Here is a 24,484-nt window from a genome sequence, read left to right on the forward strand (position 1 = left end):
AGAGAGGAAGGTCCTTACCAAGACAGACTGACACGCAGCTGCAATGACGGACAGGCACATCACAGTAACGGTGAACACGGTGCAGGGCCAGGCCGAGTTGGAGCCCGCTTGGCAGCACCGAACAAGAACCACAAGTTTATGAATAGATCATTTTCAAAGGAGACAGACGCTTACCGGGACACTTTCCTGACAAATGACAACAAAGTCTATTTTACTGAGGGGAAGATGAGTTCGGTGAGCGTGAGTGACCTCCTGGTGGTCACCAAAGTCTCTGTGTGTGTGTGTGTGTTGTCCTTTTCCTTATTTCGCCTTACAGTAGTGCTGTTATTAAATATTTATCTTTGTAAAATGGAATCCGTTTGCTAAGCATAATGTGCTCTAGCTTTTCCCATGTCTGGCAGTGTTTAAGAAAGTTGTCATTTCTTGTTATGGATGCATAAAATTCCGCAGTGTGAATGTTCCAGAGTTTGTTTGTCCATTCCTCTGTCATTGGGGTTTTTGGATGTTTCCATGTTTTTCCTCTTACAGAAATTGCTGCAGTAAACAGAAGAGTACATATGTCTGTCTGTGTTCCTCTCGGAGTCCTACGTAGACCCAAAACCACACCCACGGCTAATGGGGCGATTCCATCTCACAATGACCCTTTAGGATAGAGTCGGAGCCTATAGAGAAAGGGTTAAGCAGAGATGCCCAGTGAAGCTGACGCATCTACTACATGGCCCCAGAGAACACTCAGAAACCTAAATGCACTGCCATCAAGTCCATGCCGAGCCACAGAGTCCCTGAAAGATAGGGCAGAACTGTCCTTTGTAACCACTATGATGCCAGGACTCAAGAGAAGATGTCCCAAACCCAAAGGAACCTTTCCAGATTGTGAGAGACAGAGGTATTACTTGGGCACTTTATTTAGACTCATGTCGCAGTTGGAAAGCAGCCCGAAGGTGCTAACTTCTAATCGGTGTTAAAATATTAAGTGAGGGGGGAAAAAATGAGAGAAGCAAGAAATGAGAGAAGCCAAGCAGAAGGCAGTCCAAGACCAGGAGGCCCCATGAGCACACAAAATACCTAACACTCAAATGATTGGACTATAATAGAGGAGAGTTGCCTGGTTGATCTTGGTCTGCCTGTGTGACCAGGGAGCGATAAGGAGTGGGGCAGGCCTGGTGGGACACAATTACACCTAGAGCAGGGGTCTGCAAAGATAGGAACAAAGGTTGGTTATTTAAGTGATAAAGCAATTTGGAGTTTGTAGTAGGCCATACACATTGCTGAACCCTTTGTTTGTTTGCAGGTGGGGGGGGGGGGCGTGTTTCCCAGGATGGAGAAGGGGATGCACAGAAAGAGGTGTACTCTGGGTGGCCACTTTCTCCGAAGGTGATTGCAGGTAGCAATCCCTTTCAGAAGCTGGGCAGAGCACAGCACTGTCAATTTGTCATCCAAGGTGGCAGGATTGCGCTTCTTGCTTCTCCTGATAAAGGGAGCAAGCTCTTGACCTCCAGCTTCTCCTGGGACTGCAGGCAAGGCTTACTGATTCACTTAGTCATAATTACAGGCTCCATAGGTCCCTGAAGCAGGGTGGCGCCTTGTCAGTCCCAGGACAACCCCTTGGCACAGTCCTGATTTCTCTAACATTGCTCTGGCAATGCCATGGAACGCTTGCTGGCCGAATACAGAAGAACCATAGACAATCCATTCCTTGCGCAGTGAACAAGTGCTCACAACTCCATTTCAAAGTGATCAAGCCCCCTCCCCCGCCACACACACTCACACAAGAAAAAATATTCTAAAAAATTTTTGAATAATTATTGTATAACTTTTCTTGATATGATTGGACTATTGGATTGTAGGATGTGTGGATTGTGTGCCAATAAAAAGAAGTGCCAGGGCACTGCTGCTCCTTTAGATGAAGGGGCACAGAAATGTGGGAAGAGCTGGGCTCTGGAATTCCCTGCCTGTGTCCCTGGTCAGGGTCACCTGTGGCTGCTTCCTAGAGACCCCTGAACCTGCCTGAAACGCCTCTTCCTTCATCTGTAAAACAACACTGCTGGCCAAACAGATAGACAAGGACAGAAACAATTTCAGGAGGGTGGTAGAGTGGATTATATACTGGGCTGCTAACCCCAAGGTCAGCAGTTCCAAACCACCAACCACTCTAAGGGGTGTGTGGGGGGCGGAATGAAGCTCTCTCCTCCCATAAAGAGTTGGTCTTGGAAACACACAGGGGCAGTTCTACCTCGTCCTTTGGAGGCTACTCAATGGCAGTGAGCTGAGAGATTTCAGCTCATGGGGACTCCCTGCGTGTCAGAGAAGAGATGGGCTCCTTACCAAGTATAACATCAGGCTTTTCTTCCACCGAGTCTGGGATGGACTTGAACATCCAACCTTTTCAGCTGGTAGCCCCGAGTACTCAGCTGGTAAGATGGAGGAATAATGTGTGAAACGAACAAAAATGCTTGCACCTAATAAAAATGCTCCAATGGGAGCCGTGGTGGCACTGAAGGCTACTACTGCGAGGTCAGCAGTTCAAACCTACCAACAGCTCCATGGGACAAAGATGAGGCTGTCTGCTCCTGCAGAAACCCACAGGGCCGATTCTACTTTGTCCTAAGGGCTTCAATGAGTCAGAGTGGACTAGAAGGCAGTGGGTGGTGTAGCGGCAACCCTAAGGGACACAGTATAAGTGCCCCAGTGGTCTCCAAGGCTGTCAACCTTTACCAAATCAAAGGCCACATCTTTCACAGCAGAGCAGTCAGTGAGTCTGAACTGCAGACCTTTTGATTAGCAGCAAGCACTTAATCACTGCACCACTCAAACCAAACAAGCATAATGTCATCAAGTCAATCCCAACTCAAAATGACTCTATAGCAGTGGTTCTCAGCCTTCCTAATGCTACAACCCTTTAATACAGTTCCTCAGGTTGTGGTGACCCCCCAACCATCAAATTATTTTCATTGTTATTTCATAACTGTGATTTTGTTACTGTGATGAATTGGGTGACCCCTATGAAAGGGTCATTCAATTCCCAAAAGGAGGCACGACCCACAGGTTAAGAACCGCTGCTCCATAGGGTTTCCACGGCTGACAATCTTTAAGGGAGCACCAAGCCTCGTCTTTCTTCCAAGGCACAGCTGATCGAACTGAACCACCTACCCTGTGGCCAGTAGCTTGCCTGACAGTGCCACCAGGGCTCCTTATAAACTGGGACCACGCTCCACATATGGGAGCTATTTCACTGTGAGGCGTCCTGGATGACAAAGTTACTGTGCTCGATGGTGCACCCAAAGGACGGAGGGTCAAATCCACTCAAACATTCCCCGAAATAAAGGCCTAGCAATCACGTTTGAAACATCAGCCTCAGAAAACCCTACAGTCCTCCTTGGATGTGTGTAGGTTGGCCACAAGTCAGGGCCGCCTGGGTGACAACTGGTTTTCGGTTGTGTTTTCATTGTATTATTACTTCACAGAAGTGAGACTTCCTTTTCCCTGGTATCCTGCTCTCTCCTGTCTTACATCTCCACACTCTGCTCTCAGCACTGGGTTGAGGGCCCTGCAGTTCTCTGTGAAGCCTCATCACCTCCATCCAACAGCGTGGGTCCCGGTGCAAATGACTGTAGGGGCGAGCCAGACACAGGGTAATGAGGCATCACATTATGGTGCAAGCCCCCTGGAGGATGACCTTGAGTGTCAGCAGTGGGCCTGGTCTCCAAGAGATGGACTGCGCCGCAGACACACACCATGCCACAATGCAAACTCAGGCACAGGCTGCATCCAAGATGGAATGTACGGAAACAAGCCATTTCTAAGAACTGACCGCTCCAGACTGCGCGCCCAGCTTCAAGTCACTGGCACAAATTAATTTCGACAAAGACTGAAATAAGATGGGAAAGGTCAAACTAAATTACCTTGTGAATTTGTGCTCAAATGAAAGAGAGACAGAGAACCCCATAGGAATCATTCTCAGGCCACAACAACAGAGCCAGCCTCCCTCCTGCCTGGGAACAGACGTTTACTGGGTACCTCTTAGGCGCTGGGCTGCTCACCACAAGATCATTTGTTCAAATTCACTGAGCAGCTGTTCCTTGGGCAAAAGGTCTACTCCCATGAAGACTGGCAGTCTCGAAGACCGTACATAGGGTCGCAAAGAGTTAGAATCCATGCTATGTCAGTGCGTTTGGGGTTTGAGTTTGGCTCTATTATTACTGGGTGAAGGAGCCCTGGTGGCACAGTCGTTAAGCATTCACCGATTCACTCCAAGGTCAGAGGTTTAAACCTACCAGCCACTTCTTGAGAGAAAGAGATGTGATCTGCTCCCATACAGCTTGACAGCCTCAAAAATCCTACGGGGCAGTTCTGCTCTGACCTAGCAGGTCGGGGAGAGTCAGAATTGACTCCAGGGATACATGCATTGTCCCTCTTTTGCTTTGTTTTATTTCTGTGCCAAGTACTACCACAGCCCCTGGAAAGCCTGAAGGAATGAATGAAGGCCCTGCCTTTATAGACATTATGTCCACCACTTAATTAGCATGCAGCTCTGACCAGTTCTCCTGGGCGAGTTTTTTTTCTAAATGCTGTCCTTTTTCTTCCTCCAATTGCCCAGAACATTATTAGCTCATGTATGAGAAACCCAGGAGGTGCCATGGGTTACACATCAGGCTGCTAACCAGCGAAGTTGGTGTTTCGAACCCACCAGCCTCTCTGCGGGAGAAACAGGAGTCTGGCTGCTCCCCTAACAATGTACAGTCTTTGGGAACGCTAGGCCTGTTCTTCTCTGTCCTAGCGGGTCGCTATGAGTCGGAATGGACTCCGTGGCAGGGATGTACATTATGCAGACCCCTGGTGGCACAGTGGATGGGCACTTGACAGCAAACCCAAATGATGGTGAGTGATTCAAACCTGCCAGCTTCCCCCGAGCAAGCAGCTTCTGTACAGCTGCCAAAAAGGCAAGCCTGTGGCCATGGACTTGCTTCTCACACCCAGTGCGCCCACAGAGCAGGAGACTGCCCCACAGGGTTTCTAAGGTGGCCACTTCTGAGGAAGCAGATGGCCACATCTTCCACCGGCTGAAAGGTGGCCGGTGGTGGCCAACTGCTGTCTAACTGCTGTGCCACCTGTGTTCTTTAGGTTAAGATTCAAACCAAGCCCATGCTGCCATAGAGGCTGTTATAATTTCTAGTCACCTGAGATGGGGCTTCGGCTGCTGTGGATCTTTACGGAGGTGGCCAGCCTCCTGCTTCTTCCGAGGGAGCATTTGGTGAGTTTGAACAGCCAACCTTCCAGCCAACAACCCAGCAGCTAACCCACAGCCCCAAGGCATCTCACAAGTTCTCCTTTCAGAAAGTTCTGATTTCTTTAAAGCAGTGGGTTCTCAACCTTCCTAAGGCTGCGACCCTTTAATACCGTTCCTCATGTGATGGTGACCCTCCCCCCTCAACCATACAATTATTTTCGTTGCTACTTCATCACTGTCATTTTGCTACAATGGAAATATCTGATATGCAGGATCTATTTTCAATGTTACAAATTGAACATAATTAAAGCATAATGATCGACCACAAAAACAATATGTAATTTTATATTGTGAAATATTTATTTCTAATTACAAATAAATGAAATTTCGTCTGGAAGCGTGGTGTAGTATGGGTAACAGTCTTCACGCTGGGTACTCATATGTGGGCGTATCTGCATGTGGGAAGACCCGCCTGGACACTAGAGGAGCCGTGTCTCAGTTCCTAAGACCATCGGAAATATGTGTTTTCCGATGGTCTTAGGCGACCCCCGTGAGAAGGTCATTCAACCTTCACAGGTTGAAAGCCACTGCTTTAAAGGGAAGGCTTTGCAGTAGATAATCCCAATTCCTCAATGTCTCGCAGACAGAACTGAGGCTTGAGAAGGCAATTTTTTATAATTCATCCTGTCTTGGCGTGATTTCATGACGACCGCAGTTCACCGGCTCTGAAAGGAACCTCAGTGGAGCACCAGGCTACACACTGGGCTTCTAACCACAAGGTCAGGAGTTTGAAACCACAGGCGGTTCCTTAGGAGAAAGATGAGAGTCCCATAAGAGTTATCAGTTCTAGTATGCCTCATGGGGGTGCTATAAGTCAGAATCAACTCTATGACAGTGAGTTTGGTCTTATTTGTTTATAGCGGGGATTTGTTTGTTTGTTTTTAAAGCCTCCTGTTTTTAGTTTCAGACAAGTTGGCCCTGACTAAACGGCAACACCCATGTCTACCATCAGAACCAGAGAGGGTCATTCGGCTCTCGCGGTTTCCAATGACTGGCTTTCTCAGGTGGAAGAAAGTAAGCCTTTCTTCCTCTCTTGCTACTTCAATGAAACCTGTTCAGCATCAGCATCAAACCAAAGAATACAACTGGGTGAACTGGACTCTACCCAAGACACACTTGTAACCGGAGGACTCAAGATGGAAAATTCATGGTGTCTGAGGACCTGAAAGACAGTTGTGCCAAGATTGTGGAACTGTGGGTAGATGGACAATCATGGTCTTGCTACAGTAAGCTATATATTACAGCAAACCTGTGACTGAAATTCTCAGTGAATATTATTGTAAATTTTCCCTGACAACCAACTCCCATTGTTTGTGTAAATAGCATCCAGCCAAGGAAGGACTGATTCCGCATGCGTGAATATTCAGGTACTGAGATATGGCGTTAGAGTACATTGGCCCAATACTCCTCTCTCAACAGTGCTTTAAAAAATTAGTACCAAGGGCTAATCAAAGCTAGCATTAACAGAAGACTGTTATGCCCCTGAGGAATGATTGATAAGACTCTCTATCACAAAGTAACAAAGATATTTTGAAGAAGGGAGCTCACACTAAATCCTAGCTCTAATTTAACAATTAGCTCTTACATCAAGGCCCTAACTCTCAAGGAAGGAACACAAAAGATATGGTTGTAGCATATTTTTTGCTCTAGCAAAGTGTGGCGAAGAGGACAGCCCTGAAGCTACAGCTCAGGGAGAGGGACAGGTCTGATCAGAGCACAGAGGACCAAATGAAGGGGGAGGAAGAGAGAGTGGAGCACATCCTGGCCCAGCAAACCTTGAGGATGATATCCCTGCTGAGAGCAGCCAATGCAAAGCGAGGACCATATGGCCAGCACCATTATGAGATGCACCATTTCTCACTGACCCATAATCCTATGGGGGACAGCAATGGAGACACAGTGTGGGAATGGCGCTCGATCTGACTCCACCACACGGAGTCAAAGCACTAAGGGTGTGCAATAGAAGAGCAAAGGGAGCAGAACAAGGTAGTCCTGAGGGAACACCAAAAATAAACTTTGGGGCCAGGGCGTGGCACCTCATCAGACTAAACCGGAAAACACTCCTAAAGGTCAACAAACAGACCATAAACTATTTACAGGTTTTTCTCCTTTTTTGTCATTGGTTTTGTTGTTTTGTTTTCTTTTGTTGCTTTGTTTTGCTCTGTCTTGTTTTTGTGCATATTATTATCTCTGCAGGTCTGTCTAAATAAGATAGGCGGATAAACAATCCGGAGGAGAAATCAACAGGACCGACAGTTCCAGGGGGACATGGGAGATGGGGAGGCGGGGGAAAGGAAGAGAGTGTTAACAAACCAGAGAAAAGGGAACAACAAGTGATCCAAAATCAGGTAAGGAGTGTGTAGGAGACCTGGTAGGGCTTGATCAAGGGCAATGTAACCAAGAAGAATTACTGAAACCCAGATGAAAGCTGAGTGTGACAGTGGGACAAAAGGAGAGTAAAGTGAAATAGAGATAAGAACTAGGAGGCAAAGGGCATTTATAGAGGCCTAAATATGGGCATGTACATATGTAAATATATTTATATGTGAGGATGGGGAAATAGATCTATGTGCATATATTTATAGGTTTAGTATTAAGGTAGCAGATGGATATTGGGCCTCCAATCAAGTACAGGCTCAATGCAAGAAGACTTTGTTCTATTAAACTGGCATTCCATGATGCTCACCTTCCTGACCCAATCGCTGAAGACAAAGCAGGTACATAAGCAAATGTGGTGACGAAAGCAATGGTGCCTGGCTATCAAAAGATATAGCATCTGGGGTCTTAAAAGTTTGAAGGTAGACAAGTGGCCGTCTAGCTGAGAAGCAACAAAGCCCACGTGGAAGAAGCACACCAGCCTGGGTGATCAAGAGGTATTGAAGAGATCAGGTATCAGGCATCAAATAACAAAAAAATCAAATCATTGTAAATGAGGGGGAGTGTGGAGTGGGGACCCAAAGCCCATCTTTAGGCAACTGGACATCTCCATATAGAAGGGTTGTAGGGAGGACATGAGCCAGTCAATGTGCAGTGTAGCAACGATGAAACATACACCTTTCCTCTGGTTCTTTAATGCTTCCACCCCCAAAATATCATGATCCCAATTCTACCTTATACATCCGGCTAGACCAGAGGATGTACACTGGTACACATAGGAACTGGAAACACAGGGAATCCAGGACAGACGAACCCCTCAGGACCAGTGGCAACAGTGGCAGCAATATCAGGTGGGTGGAGGGAAGGTGGGGGATATAGGGGGATCTAAACACCAGGATCTCCACATAACTGACGACAGAAAAGTGGGTGAAAGGAGATGTCAGACAGTGTAAGACATGACAAAATAATAATACTTTATCAATTATCAAGGGTTTGTGAGGGAGGGGGGGAAAGGGTGTGGCAAAATGAGGAGCTGATACCAAGGGCTCAAGTAGAAAGAAAATGTTTTGAGAATGATGATGGAAACAAATGTACAAATGTGCTTGACACAGTGGAGCCTCCAATAAAATGATTGTTTTAAAGTGTGGTGAGGAAATTAGATAGTTCCCAGCTGTCTGATAAAATAGTGTGTGAGTCTCAAAGGCTTGTTTCCAAACAAGCAGCCAACTAACTGAGATGTCAACTAAGTCCATATGGAAGAAAAACAGCAACAGCAGTGACTGAAGGATTATAAATCATATAATCTGAAGTCAAAGGAGGGAATAGTATCAGCTCCTAAATTGTCAGAATCTAGTTTGCAAAAGGCTATCAATGACACTGGGAACCCAAATTACGTTATGGAACTACATAGGAATTAAGCCTCCATGGATTCCCCTCTATCCATAATAGATGGGAAGAAACTGGTTACCAAACAGAATGCATTGCAGAGGTGACTATAGAAGATCCAAACGATAAACCTGACTTGAACGGTTAAATCCTTGCAGTTGACCCCCCGCACCCTGCCCTCTCTAATGCACACTAGGCCTGATCTGGTTTTCAACATTTTCTGGGGGTTACTTGTCTGTTGGTTTGGGTCTTTGGTTTGTTCATATTCTCAGATGTGTATTGCCTTGGTTTTCATTATATGTGTTTCTGTTTTTCAGTATAGGACTCTCAGGATTTCTAGGGGTATGGTGGTGGGAGGGGGTTAACGAGAGCTGAGGTCAAGGAGTTCAAGAAGGGAAAGAATGGAGGGGTGCCAGGAAAATGCCAACTAGCTCAGACTCACCCACCTGGAGCTCTTGCTGCCAGACCAGAAAACTGGGAGGTAAGGTGAAGGAAACTGGGAGGTGGAGTCCTGAAAGTAGAATTAACCTACTGGGGTCTCTCCTGAACCCCCTTTTTTGGTGATTTCCACTCACAAAATAAACCACTCTAAATCACTCTAGGTTTGGCGAGCTGGGCTCACGGGCTCCACTTGAAAAGCTACTCCTGCCACTTCGCAGAGAGTAGCGATTTCTCCAGGCTGATACGCTAGGGGGGACATAATCCCAGACAGAACACCCCACACCAGAGTTCTCCATGCTGTTAGCTGCCTTGGGCTCATAGCCTGGGGATGGGGGGTAGTGGGTAGCCATAATTTGCAGTAGAAAGAAAAAGCAGGATTTTAACTGAGGCAGATTGTGGTGTGGGAGAAAATAGGTGGATAGTCAGAGTCCAGGGAGCAATTTCAGTTCCAATTGGCCGAGAAGGAAACAACCCCCATGATAAGCTGGATCTCCCCCTCTGGGGGTCTGCGTGACACCCCCAAATCAGAGCACCTCACAAACATAATATCAAAAAGAGGGTGAATATATATTATTGGTAAAAAGTAAAATCCCAGCCATGCTGCTCTGCTCCAAGGAGCACATAGAAGGGTCCCTTCATGTAAATCAGCGTAAGAAGAAGCCCCCTCTAAGGAATGCCAGAACTCAGCTACAGGCCTGGAGGCTTTTTGCATAACAAAGCCCACTGAAACAAGTCTAAGCTTTTAACAGAACACAGATCTAGAGCCCAGAGCCTGGGAGACAATTTAATTTGATTCTCTTCTAGCTGGCCATGGGTAAAAATATAAGAAGTCCTCTGATCTAGTAGGGCACCAGCAGTCTAGATAGAACAATAAGCCAAGCTTCCCTCTCAGTGATTCTACACACAGCTAGGGAGGTCCTGTCTGTCCTGGGGACCTACACGAGGCTGTGGGAACACCCTGACACTGCCCGCACCCCTCCCCCATTGCTGTAGTGCAACATACAGCACAAGTCAGGTATACCAATGAACCCCAGTGCTCACTACCGCCATGGGAACTAACGCCAGGCCGCTGGTGCGATCTTGCCTTTGAGAGTAATCCCACCTTGCATCTGTGAAGCCCTACATCAAGCAGGCATACCACCCTGCTACATTAAGGAAGAGTTGGAACTCCTCCAGCGACATGGACAAGTGGTCAAGTCTCAGTTAACTCCGTACTTACCACTCTATTTCTTTTTTCTTTAGTCACTCACCCTTCTATCTTTCCGACCGCAGTTGTTCTCAACAGGCTCAAGTTTCTTTTGTTTTTTTCTCTCTTCTTTTCCCTCCTTTTTCCTCTTCTCTCCCTCTCTTTCCCACCATTCGCCACTGCTGGTTTCCAGACCACTATGCTCTGCCTCGGGAAACTCTGTCCACCCAGTGGGGAGGGCTACAGCCTGCCCTGTAGGTCAGTGCTACACACAACATGGCACAGGATTCAGCAATCTCTATTTTTTAATTTTATTTCTTTCATTTTTCTTCCTTTTTATTCTTTTTTGTTCTCTCATTTTTCTTCCTTTCTCCTCTTCTTCTATCTGTGCTCTCTTTCCTACCAAAGTCTCAGCAGATTCAGATCTCTTTTTTATTGTTATTTTTTTACTGCATTCACTTTTGTTGAGTGTGTGCATTGTGTGTGTGTGTGTGCGTATTAGTTTTCTTGGCACTATTTCTCCTGTCTTTGCTTCCTTCTTTCTTGTTTCCTCCTCTCACTCTCTTTCACAAGCCACTAGTGGCCTCCAGGCCACTCCCCTCTGCCTAGGACAACTCTGAAAGCCCAACTAGTGGAGCTCCCGCCCGCCTTTGTTGGCTATACACAAAGCTGGGGAAATCACACCTGTCCTCTTCCACATACCAAACAACAGGGGGTTCTCCCCTTCAAACAGTGGGGAGAACCCCAGCCTAACCCAAGGCCCTACAAGTGACTGGGGGAAACCCCTGCACACTACTGGTGGAGCTCCACACTGCTGCAGGAACTTCCACCCAATGTCCAAGGTGATCTCTGGGTCGAGGGCAATTCCCCCTGCCTGACACGATGCTCTACACCAAGGAGGATAGACCAACACGCCCTCCTTGGGAATCCTGTGGCAGAGAGAAACACCACATACCAACCGAGGTGTTTTAAGCACTCTGAGGCCTACTTAGATATCAGCCAGTAAAGCGACACCCTCTTGGGCCCACAACAACCCCATCAGCATCACATGAGAGGGCAATCCAACTCACATTCCAAATAACAGAATACTGGTCGGCTAGGGTAAGAGTGAAACCACAGAAAGATATAGTGGTAGCCTGACCCTTCAGTACAGATACCGGCAGGTAGTTCATAGAATCATTTATACCAGTCCCCCAAGAGACTCTGGAAGATGGCTCTCAGCTCCTCTAAAGCAACATATATACAGCAATCAGTCCTTACAGCCTCATCCAAAAAAAAAAAAAAAACAGGAGAAAAGAAGACAATGCTGGAAGAGGTCTAACAATGTGCATAGTAGAAGCAGATATTTACTGGTCACAGAAGAAAATTTCAGAATGGTGCTTGGAGTCATACAGGATATGAGGGAAGCAATACAGAAAAAGGATGAAATGATAGAGGAGATATAGGCAAAGCACCAAAGAGAAATACAAGACTTAAGGGAGGACATAACAAATTCCAGTGGCAAATTGAAAGACTTTGCCAACAGACGTGAGAAGGCAGAGAATCGCTCCAGTGACCTAGAGGATAAACAAACAGACCTCAGCAAAGGGGAAAAGCAGTCAAAAAAAGACATTCAGAGAAGCTGAAGAAAAATTGAGAGCCATATCTAATGCTATGAAGAGGGACAATATTAGAATAACTGGACTACCGGAACAAGACACAACAAAGTCAACCGCAAAAATAGCAAGGGAATTCTTAGAGGAAAACTTTCCCTGCTTAATAAATGAAAATAAGGCAAGCATTAAGGATGCTGAAAGAACACCAGCCAGACTGAATCCCAAGAAGTCACCAAGACACATAATAGTCAAAGTATCCAACTATGATGAAAAGGAGACGATCGTAAAAAGCAGTTAGGTAAAAGCAAATAGTCACATACAAAGGTATCCCAAGAAGAGTGTGTTCAGACCTATCAGTGGAAATGATGAAGAAGAGGAGCAAATGCAATAACATATTCTAAAAATTGAAGGAAAACAATGCAAACCCAAGAATACTTTACCTGGCCAAATTATCTACTAAGACAAATGGCGAGGTAAGAGTCTTCCTAGACAAGGAAAAACTGAAAGAATACATAAAAAGAAACCCAGCCCTACAAAATATCCTTACCGATCCAGTGTGGGCAGAAGATCAACATTCACCGAGGGCAAATAAGAGACCATCATATAGAATAACTCCACCTATAGGGCGACAAAGGAAAAACAGCCCCCAGGATAGCATTGGTTCAATAGTGTAGAAAATGCAAAAGTAAACCACACACACAACACAAGTGGATAAGATTGGTAGGTAGGAAAATACACAACACACAGGGTACAAGATGACATCACAGAGTCCACAGATGGATGTAATAACACTGAATATCAATGGCCTGAACTCCAGCATTAATAGGCAGAGGCCAACAGACTGGCTCAGAAAACATAACCCATTGATCTGCTGCCTACAGGAGACACATCTCAAGCTTACAGAAAAAAAAAAAACAGGTTGTAAATTAAAGACTGGAGAAAAATATGCCAAACAAATGGCGATGCAAAAAAAGCTGAGGTAGTGATCTTAATATCTGACAAGAACTGTTCTCAAGATACAGGTCATAAAAAGAGACAAGGAGCGGCACTATAAAACGCTCAAAGGAACAGGAGACCAAGATGCAGTGAGCATAATAAATATATGGGTGCCTAATGAGAGACACACGAAATTTGTAAAGCAAACACTCCAAAGGATGAAAATAGAAATCATAGGCTGAACAATTATAGTTGGTGACTTCAATACACCAGTCTCTGAAAAAGACAGATCACTGGGAAAGAAACTCAACAAGGAGGCTATAGATCTAAATAGCACAATTGGACGACTTGACTTCAAAGATATTTTTGATAGCTCTTTTCAGAGCTTTCCACTCAAATGAAAAAAAGATTCACATTCTTTTCAAACCCGCATGGAACATACTCGAAAGTAGACCACCTGCTGGGACACAAGCCAAACTCGAGTAAATCCAAGCACATAGATTATACAGACTTCTCTCTCCGATCACTGTGTCATAAGGCTGGAAATTAACAGAAGGATGGTGAAGAAAACAAGGGCAAACAATTGGGAGGATGAACAATTCTCTATTTCAAAAGGAGTGGGTATTGACCCAGATCAGAGATGAAATCAGGAAGTTTCTAGAATCCAATGAGAATGAAAATGTGACATACCAAAACCTTTGGGATACAGCAAAGGCATTATATAAGCGGAAAGCTGATAGCAATAAGTGCACACATGAAAAAAGAAGAGAGATTTATGGACGACATCCTGGTACAAAACTTACACCAATTAGAGCAGAGTCAACAGAACAACCCTACTAATATAAAGAGGATTGATAAATAAAAATAAGAGCTGAGATACAGGAGAGGATAAACAAGAAAACTATAGAAAAATTAATGCAAGTAAAAGTTGGTTCTTTGAAAGAATTAACAGAATTGATAGACTGCTGGCAAACCTAACCAAAGAAAGAAAGGAACAAATGACAATTGCAAGGATGAAGGATGAAACAGGGGACATTACAACAGACCCTAATGAAATCAAAAGCATATTTACACAGAACTATGAAGGCCTATACTCTTAACGAATTCAACAACTTGGAAGACATGACAAATATTTGGAAACACAATCCCTCCCTAGACTATCCCAGATGGAAGTCAAGAACCTCAACAGACCCATAGAAATGGAAGAAATAGACAAGGTTATTAATGGATTACCAACCAAAAATCCCCTGGCCCAGTTGTGTTCACAGGAGAATTCTACCAAGCATTCAGGGAAGAACTGACACTAATCCTACACAAACTCTTCCAGAACATAGAAAAAGACGGAAAATTCCCAAACTCTTTCTACAAAGCTAGTATAACTCTGATACTTAAAGCAGTCAAATATCCCACAAGAATTGAGAACTATAGACCAATATCCCTAATGAACATCAATGCAAAAATCCTTAACAATATACTGACCAATAGAGTACAAAAGCATACAAAAAATAATTCACTGTGGTCAAGTAAGATTCATACCAGGGATGCAGACATGGTTCAGCATACAAAAGACCATCAATATTATTCGCCACATTGGCAGGAAAAATGATAAGAACCACACGATAATATCAATAGTTGTGGAAAAAGCATTCGACAACATCCAGCACGCACTCCTGTTTACAACAGTCAAGAAGATAGGAATAGGAGGAAAATTCCTCAATATTACACAAGCTATGTATGGAAAACCAACAGCCAACCTGGTAGTTAGTGGAGAAAAAGTGATAACAAGTCCACTGCAAAAGGGGACCAGACAAAGATTCCGCTTGTCCACAATATTATTTAACATCGTACTGGAGGCCCTAGCTAAAAACATAAGACAAAGAAAAGACATCCAAGTCTTTCACCTTGGAAAGGAAGAGGAAAAGTTATCATTATTCACAGACAATATGATTCTATCCATTGAAAATCCCCTAAACTCCATAAGTGGAGTGCTGGAAACAATAGAGCAATATGGCAGAGTGGCAGAATACAAGATCAACAAACAGAATTCAGACAAGATCACAGAAGAGACAATGAAAAAAGTAGCACACTTCATAATAGCCAAGCACAAATTGAAATATCTAGGGATAAACCTGATTTAAAGAAACTAAAGATTTTTATGAGGAAAATTATAAAACACTACTACAAGAAACCAAGAGTGACCTCAAAAATAGAAGAAATTTCCATGCTCGTGGATTGGCAGACTCAATATAGTAAAGGTGTCAGGACTGCCCAAAGCACTCTACTAGTTCAATGCTATCCTGATATGAATACCATCATCCTTTTCAAAGAATTGGAAAAACTGAGTATCAACTTCATATGGAGGGAAAAGAAGTCCAGAATTAGCAGAGAACTCCTCAGGTAGAGGGATAAAATTGGAGGGCTTGTTCTCCCTGACTTCAGGACATATCTAGCCACAGTAGTCGAAACACTGTGGTACTGGTATACGGACAGATACTCAAACCAATGAAAAAGAGCTGAAGACCCAGAAATAAAAACAGCAGCATCCAAGCAACTGATCTTTGATAAGGACCCCAAAAATATCAAATGGGAAGCAGATGCCTTCTTCAATAAATGGTGCTGGAAAAAATGGATTATCTACCGGCAGAAAAATGAAGCAAGACCCTTATGTCACTCCATCCCCAAGAATAAAATCAGGGTGGATCGCAGATCTTGAGATAAAACCACAAACAATTAGGGCCATTAATGAGGGAATTGGGACAAACCTGAGAACCTTGGCACAGGGAATACATAGGTTATCAGAAATAGGGAAGGACACAAATGCAGAGGAGACACACATACAGAGGAGACACAAATACAGAGGAGACAAGTGGGATATAATGAAGATAAGGCACCTGTGTACCTCAAAAGAAATCAACAAGAAAGTAATAAAAGAACCCACCGACTAGGAAAGCATCTTCAGCTATGACACATCAGAAAAAGGGCCTTATTGCTAAAATCTACAATACTTTGCAAGCTTACAATAAGAGAAAAATTAACTGCCCACTGAGGAGGTGGGCAAAAGACCTGAGCAGAAGTGTCACAGAATCTGAAATCTGAATGGCCTATAAACATATGAGAAAATGTTCCTGATCATGAGCCACAAGAGAAATGCAAATTAAAACAACTATGAGATATCACCTAACACCCTCAAAGATAGCCCAATTCAAAAAATCAGAAAGCAACAAGTGTTGGAGGGGCTGTGGTGTGATAGGAACTCTCATCCACTGCTGGTGGACCTGTAGGTATGTACAGCCACTATGGAAATCGATTTGGCGATTTCTCAAACAGATGGAAATTGAGCTACCATACAACACAGCAACCCCCCTACTGGGCATATATCCAGAAGAGGCAAGAAACAAGCCAAGGCCAGACATATGTGCTCCAATGTTCATCGCAACACAGTTCACAATTGCAAGGAGTTGGAAACAACCCAAATTTCCATCAATAAATGAATGGATTAAAAAATTGTGGTATATACGTACAATAGAATACTACACATCACTAAAAAGCAGTGTTGAACACATGAAGCATATTACCACAGCAGAAGAACTGGAGGAAATTATGCTAAGTGAAGTAAGCCAAGCACAAAAGGACAAATACCACATGAGTCCACTGAGCTAAGTTTATAAACAAAAAAGAAAAATGCACAAAGGGCAGAGGGGAAAAGCTACTGTATACAAACACTCCAGGGGTGAAGTCTGGGTAGTATGGCAGGGGCCTGACCAAATCCAGGGTTACATATGGTAGTCAACTAAACAGGAGGGGGCTAAGGAGGAAAAGATAGAGACATGTGGTGGGGGAACAGGGCACTGACCCACCCAAGGGGAGGGCATTGTTTGCGTCTCCACAGGGAAAGAGGGACCAGACTTAAATCCTGTGCCTGGTTGTGAATGCAACATGCCTGCCGGCATGGAGAAGGGAGCCAGCGGGGGCGGGGGGGCCTGAGGCCTCAGCCCCAATCCCAGCTACATGGATAACTGCCCCTCACCCCAGAAGAATTTACTTTAGAGGACTGCACTGGAGCTGCAGCTCTAGGAGAGGGACATGTCTGATCAGAGCACACAGGATCAAAAGAATGGGGAGGAAGAGAGGAGAGAGAGTGGAGCACATCCTGGCCCACCAGACCAATAAACAATGCACAAACAGCCAATGCACAGAGTGGACCATATGGCTGATCCCACTATGAGACACGACGTCCCTCACTGACCCATGGCCCTGTGGTGGACAACACTGTAGACTCAGTGTCGGGATTGGCCCCGTCTGATCCCACGACACCAAAACAAAACACTCAGGGCATGCAGCAGAGCAATGGGGGGAGCAGAGCAGAGAGCTTCTGAGGGAGTGCAAAGGACGGACTTTGGGGCCAGAGAGTGGCACCCCATCGAACTTGACTGGAAGACATGCCTAGAAGTCAAAAATGGGACCTTGATATATTTACAGATTTTTCTTTAATTAATTTATTCTCTTCCTGGTCATTGGTTTTCTTTTTTGTTGTCATTGCTGTATTCTCATTCGTCACCTGTCTAGCTATGCCTTGCTTTTTGGTGCATATTATTATCTCTGCAGATCTATGAAGATAAGATAGGCTGGATGAACAGTCTGGAGGAGAAAACAATGGAAACAGGCTGGGGAAAGGAGGTAGCGTTGACTAACCCAGGGACAAGGGAGCAACAAGTGATCCAAAATTAGTGGCAAGGAGGGTGTGAGAGGCCTGGTAGGGATTCAGCAAAGGCAAGGTGACCAAGAGAAATTATTGAAACCCAAATGAAGGCTGAGCATAATAGTGGGGCAGAGGAAAGTAAAAGGAAATAGAGGAAAGAACTAAGAGGCAAAGGCCATTTATAGAGGTCTAAATACAGGCATGTGCATATGTAAATATATTTATATAGGATAGTGGGGAAATAGATCTACGTGCATACATTTATAAATTTAGTATTAAGGCAGCAGATGGACATTGAACCTCCACTAAAGTACTGATTCAATGCAAGAACACTGTTCTATTACACACCTTCCCTACACGATTGCTAAAGACAAATGTGCATAAGCAAATGTGGTGAAGAAAGCTGATGGTGCCAGGCTATCAAAAGATATAGCGTCTGTGGTCTTAAAGGCTGGAAGATAAAAAAGCAGTCATCTAGCTCAGAAGCAACAAAGCTCACATGGAAGAAGCACACCAACCTGTGTGACTATGAGGTGTTGAAGGGACCAAGTACCGGACATCAAAGAACAGAAAAATCATATCATTGTAAATGAGGGTGAGTTCAGAGTGGAGACTCAAAGCCCATCTGTAGGCAACTGGACACCCCTTTACGGAAGGGTCTTGGGGAGGAGTGGAGCCGGTCAGGGTGCAGGTTGGCAATGATGAAACATACAACTTTCCTCTAGTTCTTAAATGTTTCCTTCCAACCCTCCCCTCCCCCCCATCCCGATCCCCAGTCTATCTTACAAATCTGGCTACACCACAGGGTGTACACTGGTAGATAGGAACTGGAAACACAGGGAATCCAAGACAGATGATCCCTTCAGGACCAGTGGTGAGAGTGACGATACCAAGAGGGTGGAGGGAAGGTGGGGTAGAAAGGGGAAACTGATTACAAGGATCTACATATAACCTCCTCCCTGGGGGATGAACAACAGAAAAGTGGGTGAAGGGAGATGTCAGACAGTGAAAGATATGACAAAATAATAATAATTTATAAATTATCAAGGGTTCATGAGGGAGAGGGAGCAGGGAAGGAGGGGAAATGAGGAGCTGATATAAAGGGTTCAAATAGAAAGCAAATGCTTTGAGAATGATGATGGTAACATATGTACAAATGTGCTTGACACAATGTATGTATGTATGGATTGTGATAAGAGTTGTATGAGCCCCCAATAAAATGATTTTTTTAAAAGCAGCACTCCTGAAAGAGAGCATTTTAAAAAGTAAATAATGACTTAAATTTTTTTTAAAAAGGAGAATGTTTTAAAACTTTGGTAGCAATTTTATAATAGTTTGATGTGATTGAACTATGGAATAATATGATATCTGTATTAACTTCCAATAAAATGGATTTGGAAAAAAATACAACTCATTATCATCGAGTCAATGGTGACCCACAGTGACCCTACAGGGCAGGGTAGAACTGCCCCTGTGAGTTTCTGAGACTCTAACTCTTTACAGGAGTAGACAGTCCATCTTTCTCTCACCAAGGGGCAGTTGGTTTCAAACTGCCGATCTTGTGGTTAGTAGCCCAACTCACAACCCAGTACGCCATCAGGCCTCTTTGGTCAGTCAGCATCATAGTAATCCACAAATTACCAGTGATAAACGGGCTGGATGGTGGCCATGCATGGGGTGTACTGACCCGAAGGAGCCCGGATCTCCCAAGTGGAAGCTGAGAATTCTACCACTGAGTCTCCACCCCCCTTCGCCCCCACTGCTCCTTCCAGATGAAGCTGAACATAAAATCCATTCTGATCACCCAAGGCTTAAGATGCTGACCCTGTCTAGAAGTTGCCTGAGGAATTAGATTCTACCTAAATGTAAGTATTTCTTTTGGAACATGTCTTGAGAGCAAATGGCCATGCACGTCTGTCTGCTTTTCTTTTTAAAAGTCAAGACTGCCCACCTTGTCCAACTGGTCAGTTACCATCCCCAAGGTGGCCCATTATCAGATACATTAGCTCAACAAATGTTTCCATCAACTGAACTGGCTAGATGGGAACAAACAAGTCAGTCTGGACAGTATTTACATGCCTAAACTCATTAACTAAACAATGTGTCAACCTAACAACTCATTTGTCTGTCCTTATCTCCCAGAAACAAACCTTCCCCTGCCTACAGGGCCCCCCTACTGCGACTCTGGGGGGAGGGGAATTGTAGACAGTGAGTTTCCTTTCAATGAATTAACTACGGTTTCATTTCGTTCTATGGATTTTGCTGGCTGTTGGTGTCCTTGCTCCTGTTCAAAACTGAGGGATAAAAAGCAAAGTGACTAAAAATAAGGGGGCATGCAGAAATATTAGTTACTTCCAACAGCTGGGAACCAAAGGGATCAAGGGATCAGGGACAAGGAGTGTTTCGTTCTGTTTTAAACAGAATTGCTATGAGTCTGAGCAGGCAGGACGGTCCCTAACCGCTCGCACAGCCGAGTTGACGCACCAGTAATTCACGGTTGGCATATGACTAAAAGGTTCACATCCACCAAGAGGTACCTCCAAAAAAAAAAAGCCTGGTGATCTCCTTCTGAAATGGTCAATGCCACGGAAAACTCTACAGAGAGCAGTTTTCTACTGGGGCACAGTCGGACTCTCTCCAGGGGTCACAATTGCTTTGTGATAACCCACTGGCGTCTAAACAATTCCAGCCTATAGCAACCCTAGAGGACTGAGGAGGGCTGCCCCCCAGGGTTGCAGGGGTTGCCTAGCTTTGTGGGAGCAGACAGCCTCCTCCTCCTCCTTGCTCTCCCTGGGAGTGGCTAAGCATTTGGTCAGCAGCCCAGGTCTTAACCCACTGTGCCACCGCGGGGCCCTGTTCACAACAGGTCACAGGCTAGTTTTCCATTTCTCATTTAGGCACTGAAATTCCGGATCTAAACATGTTTTTCGTGCATATCACTGACCACTGAGCTCACACCAAGCTCAAAAACCAAGCTCAGGGCTATGGGGTAGACGCTGATTGGTGCCTATAGAAAACCCCATCTTACTCTTGCGAGCAGCCAGTGGTTCCAAACTGCTAACTGCGGGTAGCAGTCCAGCCAGTGACCCACCGTGCCACCACAGGCCCCTTGGACTCACACAGCTCCCTCCAAAATGAAGCAAAACAGAAGCCATTTAAACCTTTGTCAAGACAGGGAGGTCCTGCCCACCCGCGGAGCCATTGAGACTGAGGTGCCATTCAGACTTTCTCTAGCTCTCAGCACAACCCCTGCCTGCCAGACACCAAGCAGATGGAAGGACGCGGCCAGCAGTAGAGAGCGTGCAGCAGGTGTCTCTGCCTGATCATCTCAGGAAACTGAATCCTGACATGGAACCACAGGGTCTGTTCCTGTGCAGGCGATTCTATTCCCAAACCCTTGTCCCCCAGCCCACCCTAGCTGCAGCAAGAAATACAAAGCAAGCCTGAGACCTTTGAGGAGGCCTCCTGTGAGGGTCTATTAAAAAAAAATATCTCAACAGAATAACAACTACAGAGTTGGTTCTAGAGGATTCTTCTCCTGCTAATGTGTCTCCACTCTCAAAGATCAAAAGAAACGTCCCTGAGCCGGACCAAAGAACTTCACCGAGAAACCAAAACATTAGAACCAAGAAGTACCCTAAGCATATAAGTATGTTTTTAAGAGAGATACGTACACACATAAAAAGCAGAAGTCACAATAAGTTGAAAACATGAAGGGGGGAAGATGAACAGAAGTTCCTAATTTTAGTAATATTAAATTCACTCCCGCCACCACTGGATGGAAAAACAGAAAACCACCCTGACCCACGTGTTGAGATTTGCTGATTCCCTTATCTAGAAACTAACTCTACTTACTCAAGGCTCCTTGCCCTTTGGGGTGGGTAGGAAGAGCAAGAAAAAAGAGAATTGCACCTTTTATACCAAGTTCAGATCACATTTGCCGAAATTCAAGAATTTTAATTTTGATGGGCTGTCCTGGAGAGAAAACACAATCGAGACTATGTGGTTCCTGAAAGACCCACAGCTTCAGAAACTCTAAGGAGCCTTTGAACTCTGTGGTGGGGTAGGATGGGGGCAGGAGTGTATCAGAATCAACCAGTGGGTTTGTAAAATAATGAAAAATATTTGTTGTTATTGTTTCATACAATCTGAGTTTAAGGGCGAGGAGGTTCTCACTTTTTAGCTTCCCACTAGCCGGAATTTTATAAAAAACACCGCTTAAGACAGTGGTTCTCAACCTTCCTAATGCCACAACCCTTTAATACAGCTCCTCATATTGGGGTCACCCCCCAACCAGAAAATTATTTCCGTTGCTACTTCATCACTGTCATTTTGCTACTGTTAGGAATTGGGTGACCCCTCTGACAGGGTCTTTGGACCCCCAAAGGGGTCACGACCCACAGGTGGAGAACCGCTGGCCCAAGAGCTGTCAAATTCTGAAAGAGGAATGTCCCATTTCACAACACCCGCCCAGAGCCTGCCCTCTCCCCTGCTTTCCCTGCCCAGCAATGCTTTTCAAAGGGCATGCCCTGCCAAGCCAACAAGGCACAGGGACCAAAAATATCTCCGGTAAGCAAGTGTCATTTGCTTTTTCCCAAGAAAGATCGTGGAGCCCGAGAAGGGGCTATAAAAACCATCGGAGGAACATTTGGGCTTGGTTCTCTGATGGCAGGGAGAGAGCCAATTAAGCCATCTTGAGTGTCTAGGGCCAGAAGACCAGATCAGTCCACAAACTGGGAATCGCTGTGGTTGAGATGTCAATCTTTGACAAAACTGCACGTGTTCACGTGCGCCTGCATTCTCCTCCGTTCGACACAAGACCTACTTAAAAGTTGGCGGAAAAGCTCCTGATGCGCGTTGATGAGCAAGCAGCTTGGCGTAACGGCCCAGCAAAGGCAGCCTTGAGATTGTGCTGGCAATTCGCTAGGCACATCAAGAAAACCTTCTTTTCTGGAGTGGTTGCTAATGAAATGATCGCATGTTACGAGGCTCTACCACCTGGCAACCTCGCCAATGATAGATACATCATCACAACTTGGGATGAACCTCCCTGAGCCCACGTGCCATCTCCACCCGCCACAGCGCGCGCCCCTCTTCAGTCATTTAACAACCCATCCTAGTCTGGTATGGTCGTTGGAGGTGCTTTGGGAAATGAATGCTCCTCTGGTGGACAGCGCCGAAAGGAAAAGCCCAGGGTCCGGCACCACGGCTTACGGATTCCCTGGAGCACGAAAGCAGCAGGACGCCTCTGTTGGAAGCTGTTTGGGCCCAAATGGGACAAAGGGGGCAAGTGCTGCAAACTGAGCTGGAAGTGTGTGGTGAGAGGAGGGGGCCGGGGGCGGGGCGGGCAGCCTGCACACTGGGACTAAGGAGACCGGAGGGAGCCTGGAGAGGATACGGAGTTGGCAAGAGGGACTGCAGGCGCCAGGGAGAAACCATCTGGACGCAGCTCCAGGGAACCTCCGGGATGACGGGAGAGGGGTGCCGGGGATGAGGAAGGAGTCCACAGCAATAAACAGGAAGGGTCACGAGGATGGCGCTGGGTGGGAGGGCAGGGGAGCCAGGGCGGGTCCACGGGGACCCCGGGGATGATGGGGAGGAGACGCGGACAAGGAAGGGGGCAGGAGGGGGTGACTGGGATGGGGCTGAACCTGCCAAGCCCTCGCCCCGCCAGGAAGGTGGCAGCGCGCCCCGGGTGCGGCGCCGGGCACTTTGGGGCGCCCTGTCCTGGAGCGCCCCCAGTGCGGGGCCCGGGTCGCCGCGGCGCGGGGGGCGGGCAGGGAGCCGGTACCTGGGCTCCGGCAGGACGATCTTCTTGCTGGCGCGCGCGGCCGGCGTCGCCTTGCTCTTCTCCATCGCCATCAGGTAGCTGACATCGGCCAGCACGGCCTCCAGGTCCGCCATGTTGGCGCGCGGCGGCGGCGGCGGCTCCTCGGGACGCGGACGGGACACGCGCCGCCGCCGCCGCGCGCCCGCCGCCCGCCCGGCGCACCCCGACGTGTGGGGGGCGGGGGGCCGCCCCGGGGCAGCCCCCGCGCGCGCGCCCGCCGCCCCGCCCCGAGCGCGCGCCGCGGCCCCTGCGGGAGGGGTCCCGGAGGAGCGCGCGCTGATAGCCGGTTCCCCAACTCCTGGCGCCGGGCCTCGCGGCAGGCCCGCCTCCGGACCGAACCCCGCGGGCGCCCTCCAGTCTCCCCCTCCGAGAAGCCACCGGGGACTTCCGCTCCGTCCTTCCCTGACCTCCTGTCCCCTGCCCACCCCCCTCTCTCAAGACCCTCTCCTCCTCTTGTACCCCCTCTCCTTCCTCCCCCTCCTCTTCTCTCCGGGCCCCCTTCTTCTCTCCTTCACTTCACCCCTTCCTCTTATCTTCTTCCTCTTCCTCTTCCTTATCTATCCAGACCTCCCTCCACAACCCTGGGGCTCCCCAGCCCTCCCCCACGCCAGGAACCCCTTAAGGGTAACTCAGACCTCAACACCCCAGGACAGCAGCAAAACCCCAGACCCTGCACGTGGACACTTTTCACACTGGACAAGGGTCCGGGCTGTGCCTAGAAGGGCCTGTCGTTGAAGGGGGGACTGCA

At 46.6% G+C, this 24,484-nt stretch overlaps 1 protein-coding gene across 1 annotated transcript in view; it reads right to left on the reverse strand.

Annotated features, from left to right (window-relative positions):
- The window catches only part of GRK3 (G protein-coupled receptor kinase 3), a 141,312-nt gene extending 117,477 nt beyond the window's left edge, over nucleotides 1-23,835 (reverse strand). The window contains exon 1 of the mRNA XM_075534361.1: nucleotides 23,698-23,835. Coding sequence (XP_075390476.1) covers nucleotides 23,698-23,810 — 113 coding nt within the window. The 5' untranslated portion in view covers nucleotides 23,811-23,835. The remainder of the gene's footprint in view (nucleotides 1-23,697) is intronic.
- Between the last annotated feature and the right edge of the window lie 649 nt (nucleotides 23,836-24,484).

The sequence above is a fragment of the Tenrec ecaudatus genome, chromosome 16, assembly GCF_050624435.1.
Source record: "Tenrec ecaudatus isolate mTenEca1 chromosome 16, mTenEca1.hap1, whole genome shotgun sequence".
In the NCBI taxonomy this organism is placed as follows: domain Eukaryota; kingdom Metazoa; phylum Chordata; class Mammalia; order Afrosoricida; family Tenrecidae; genus Tenrec; species Tenrec ecaudatus.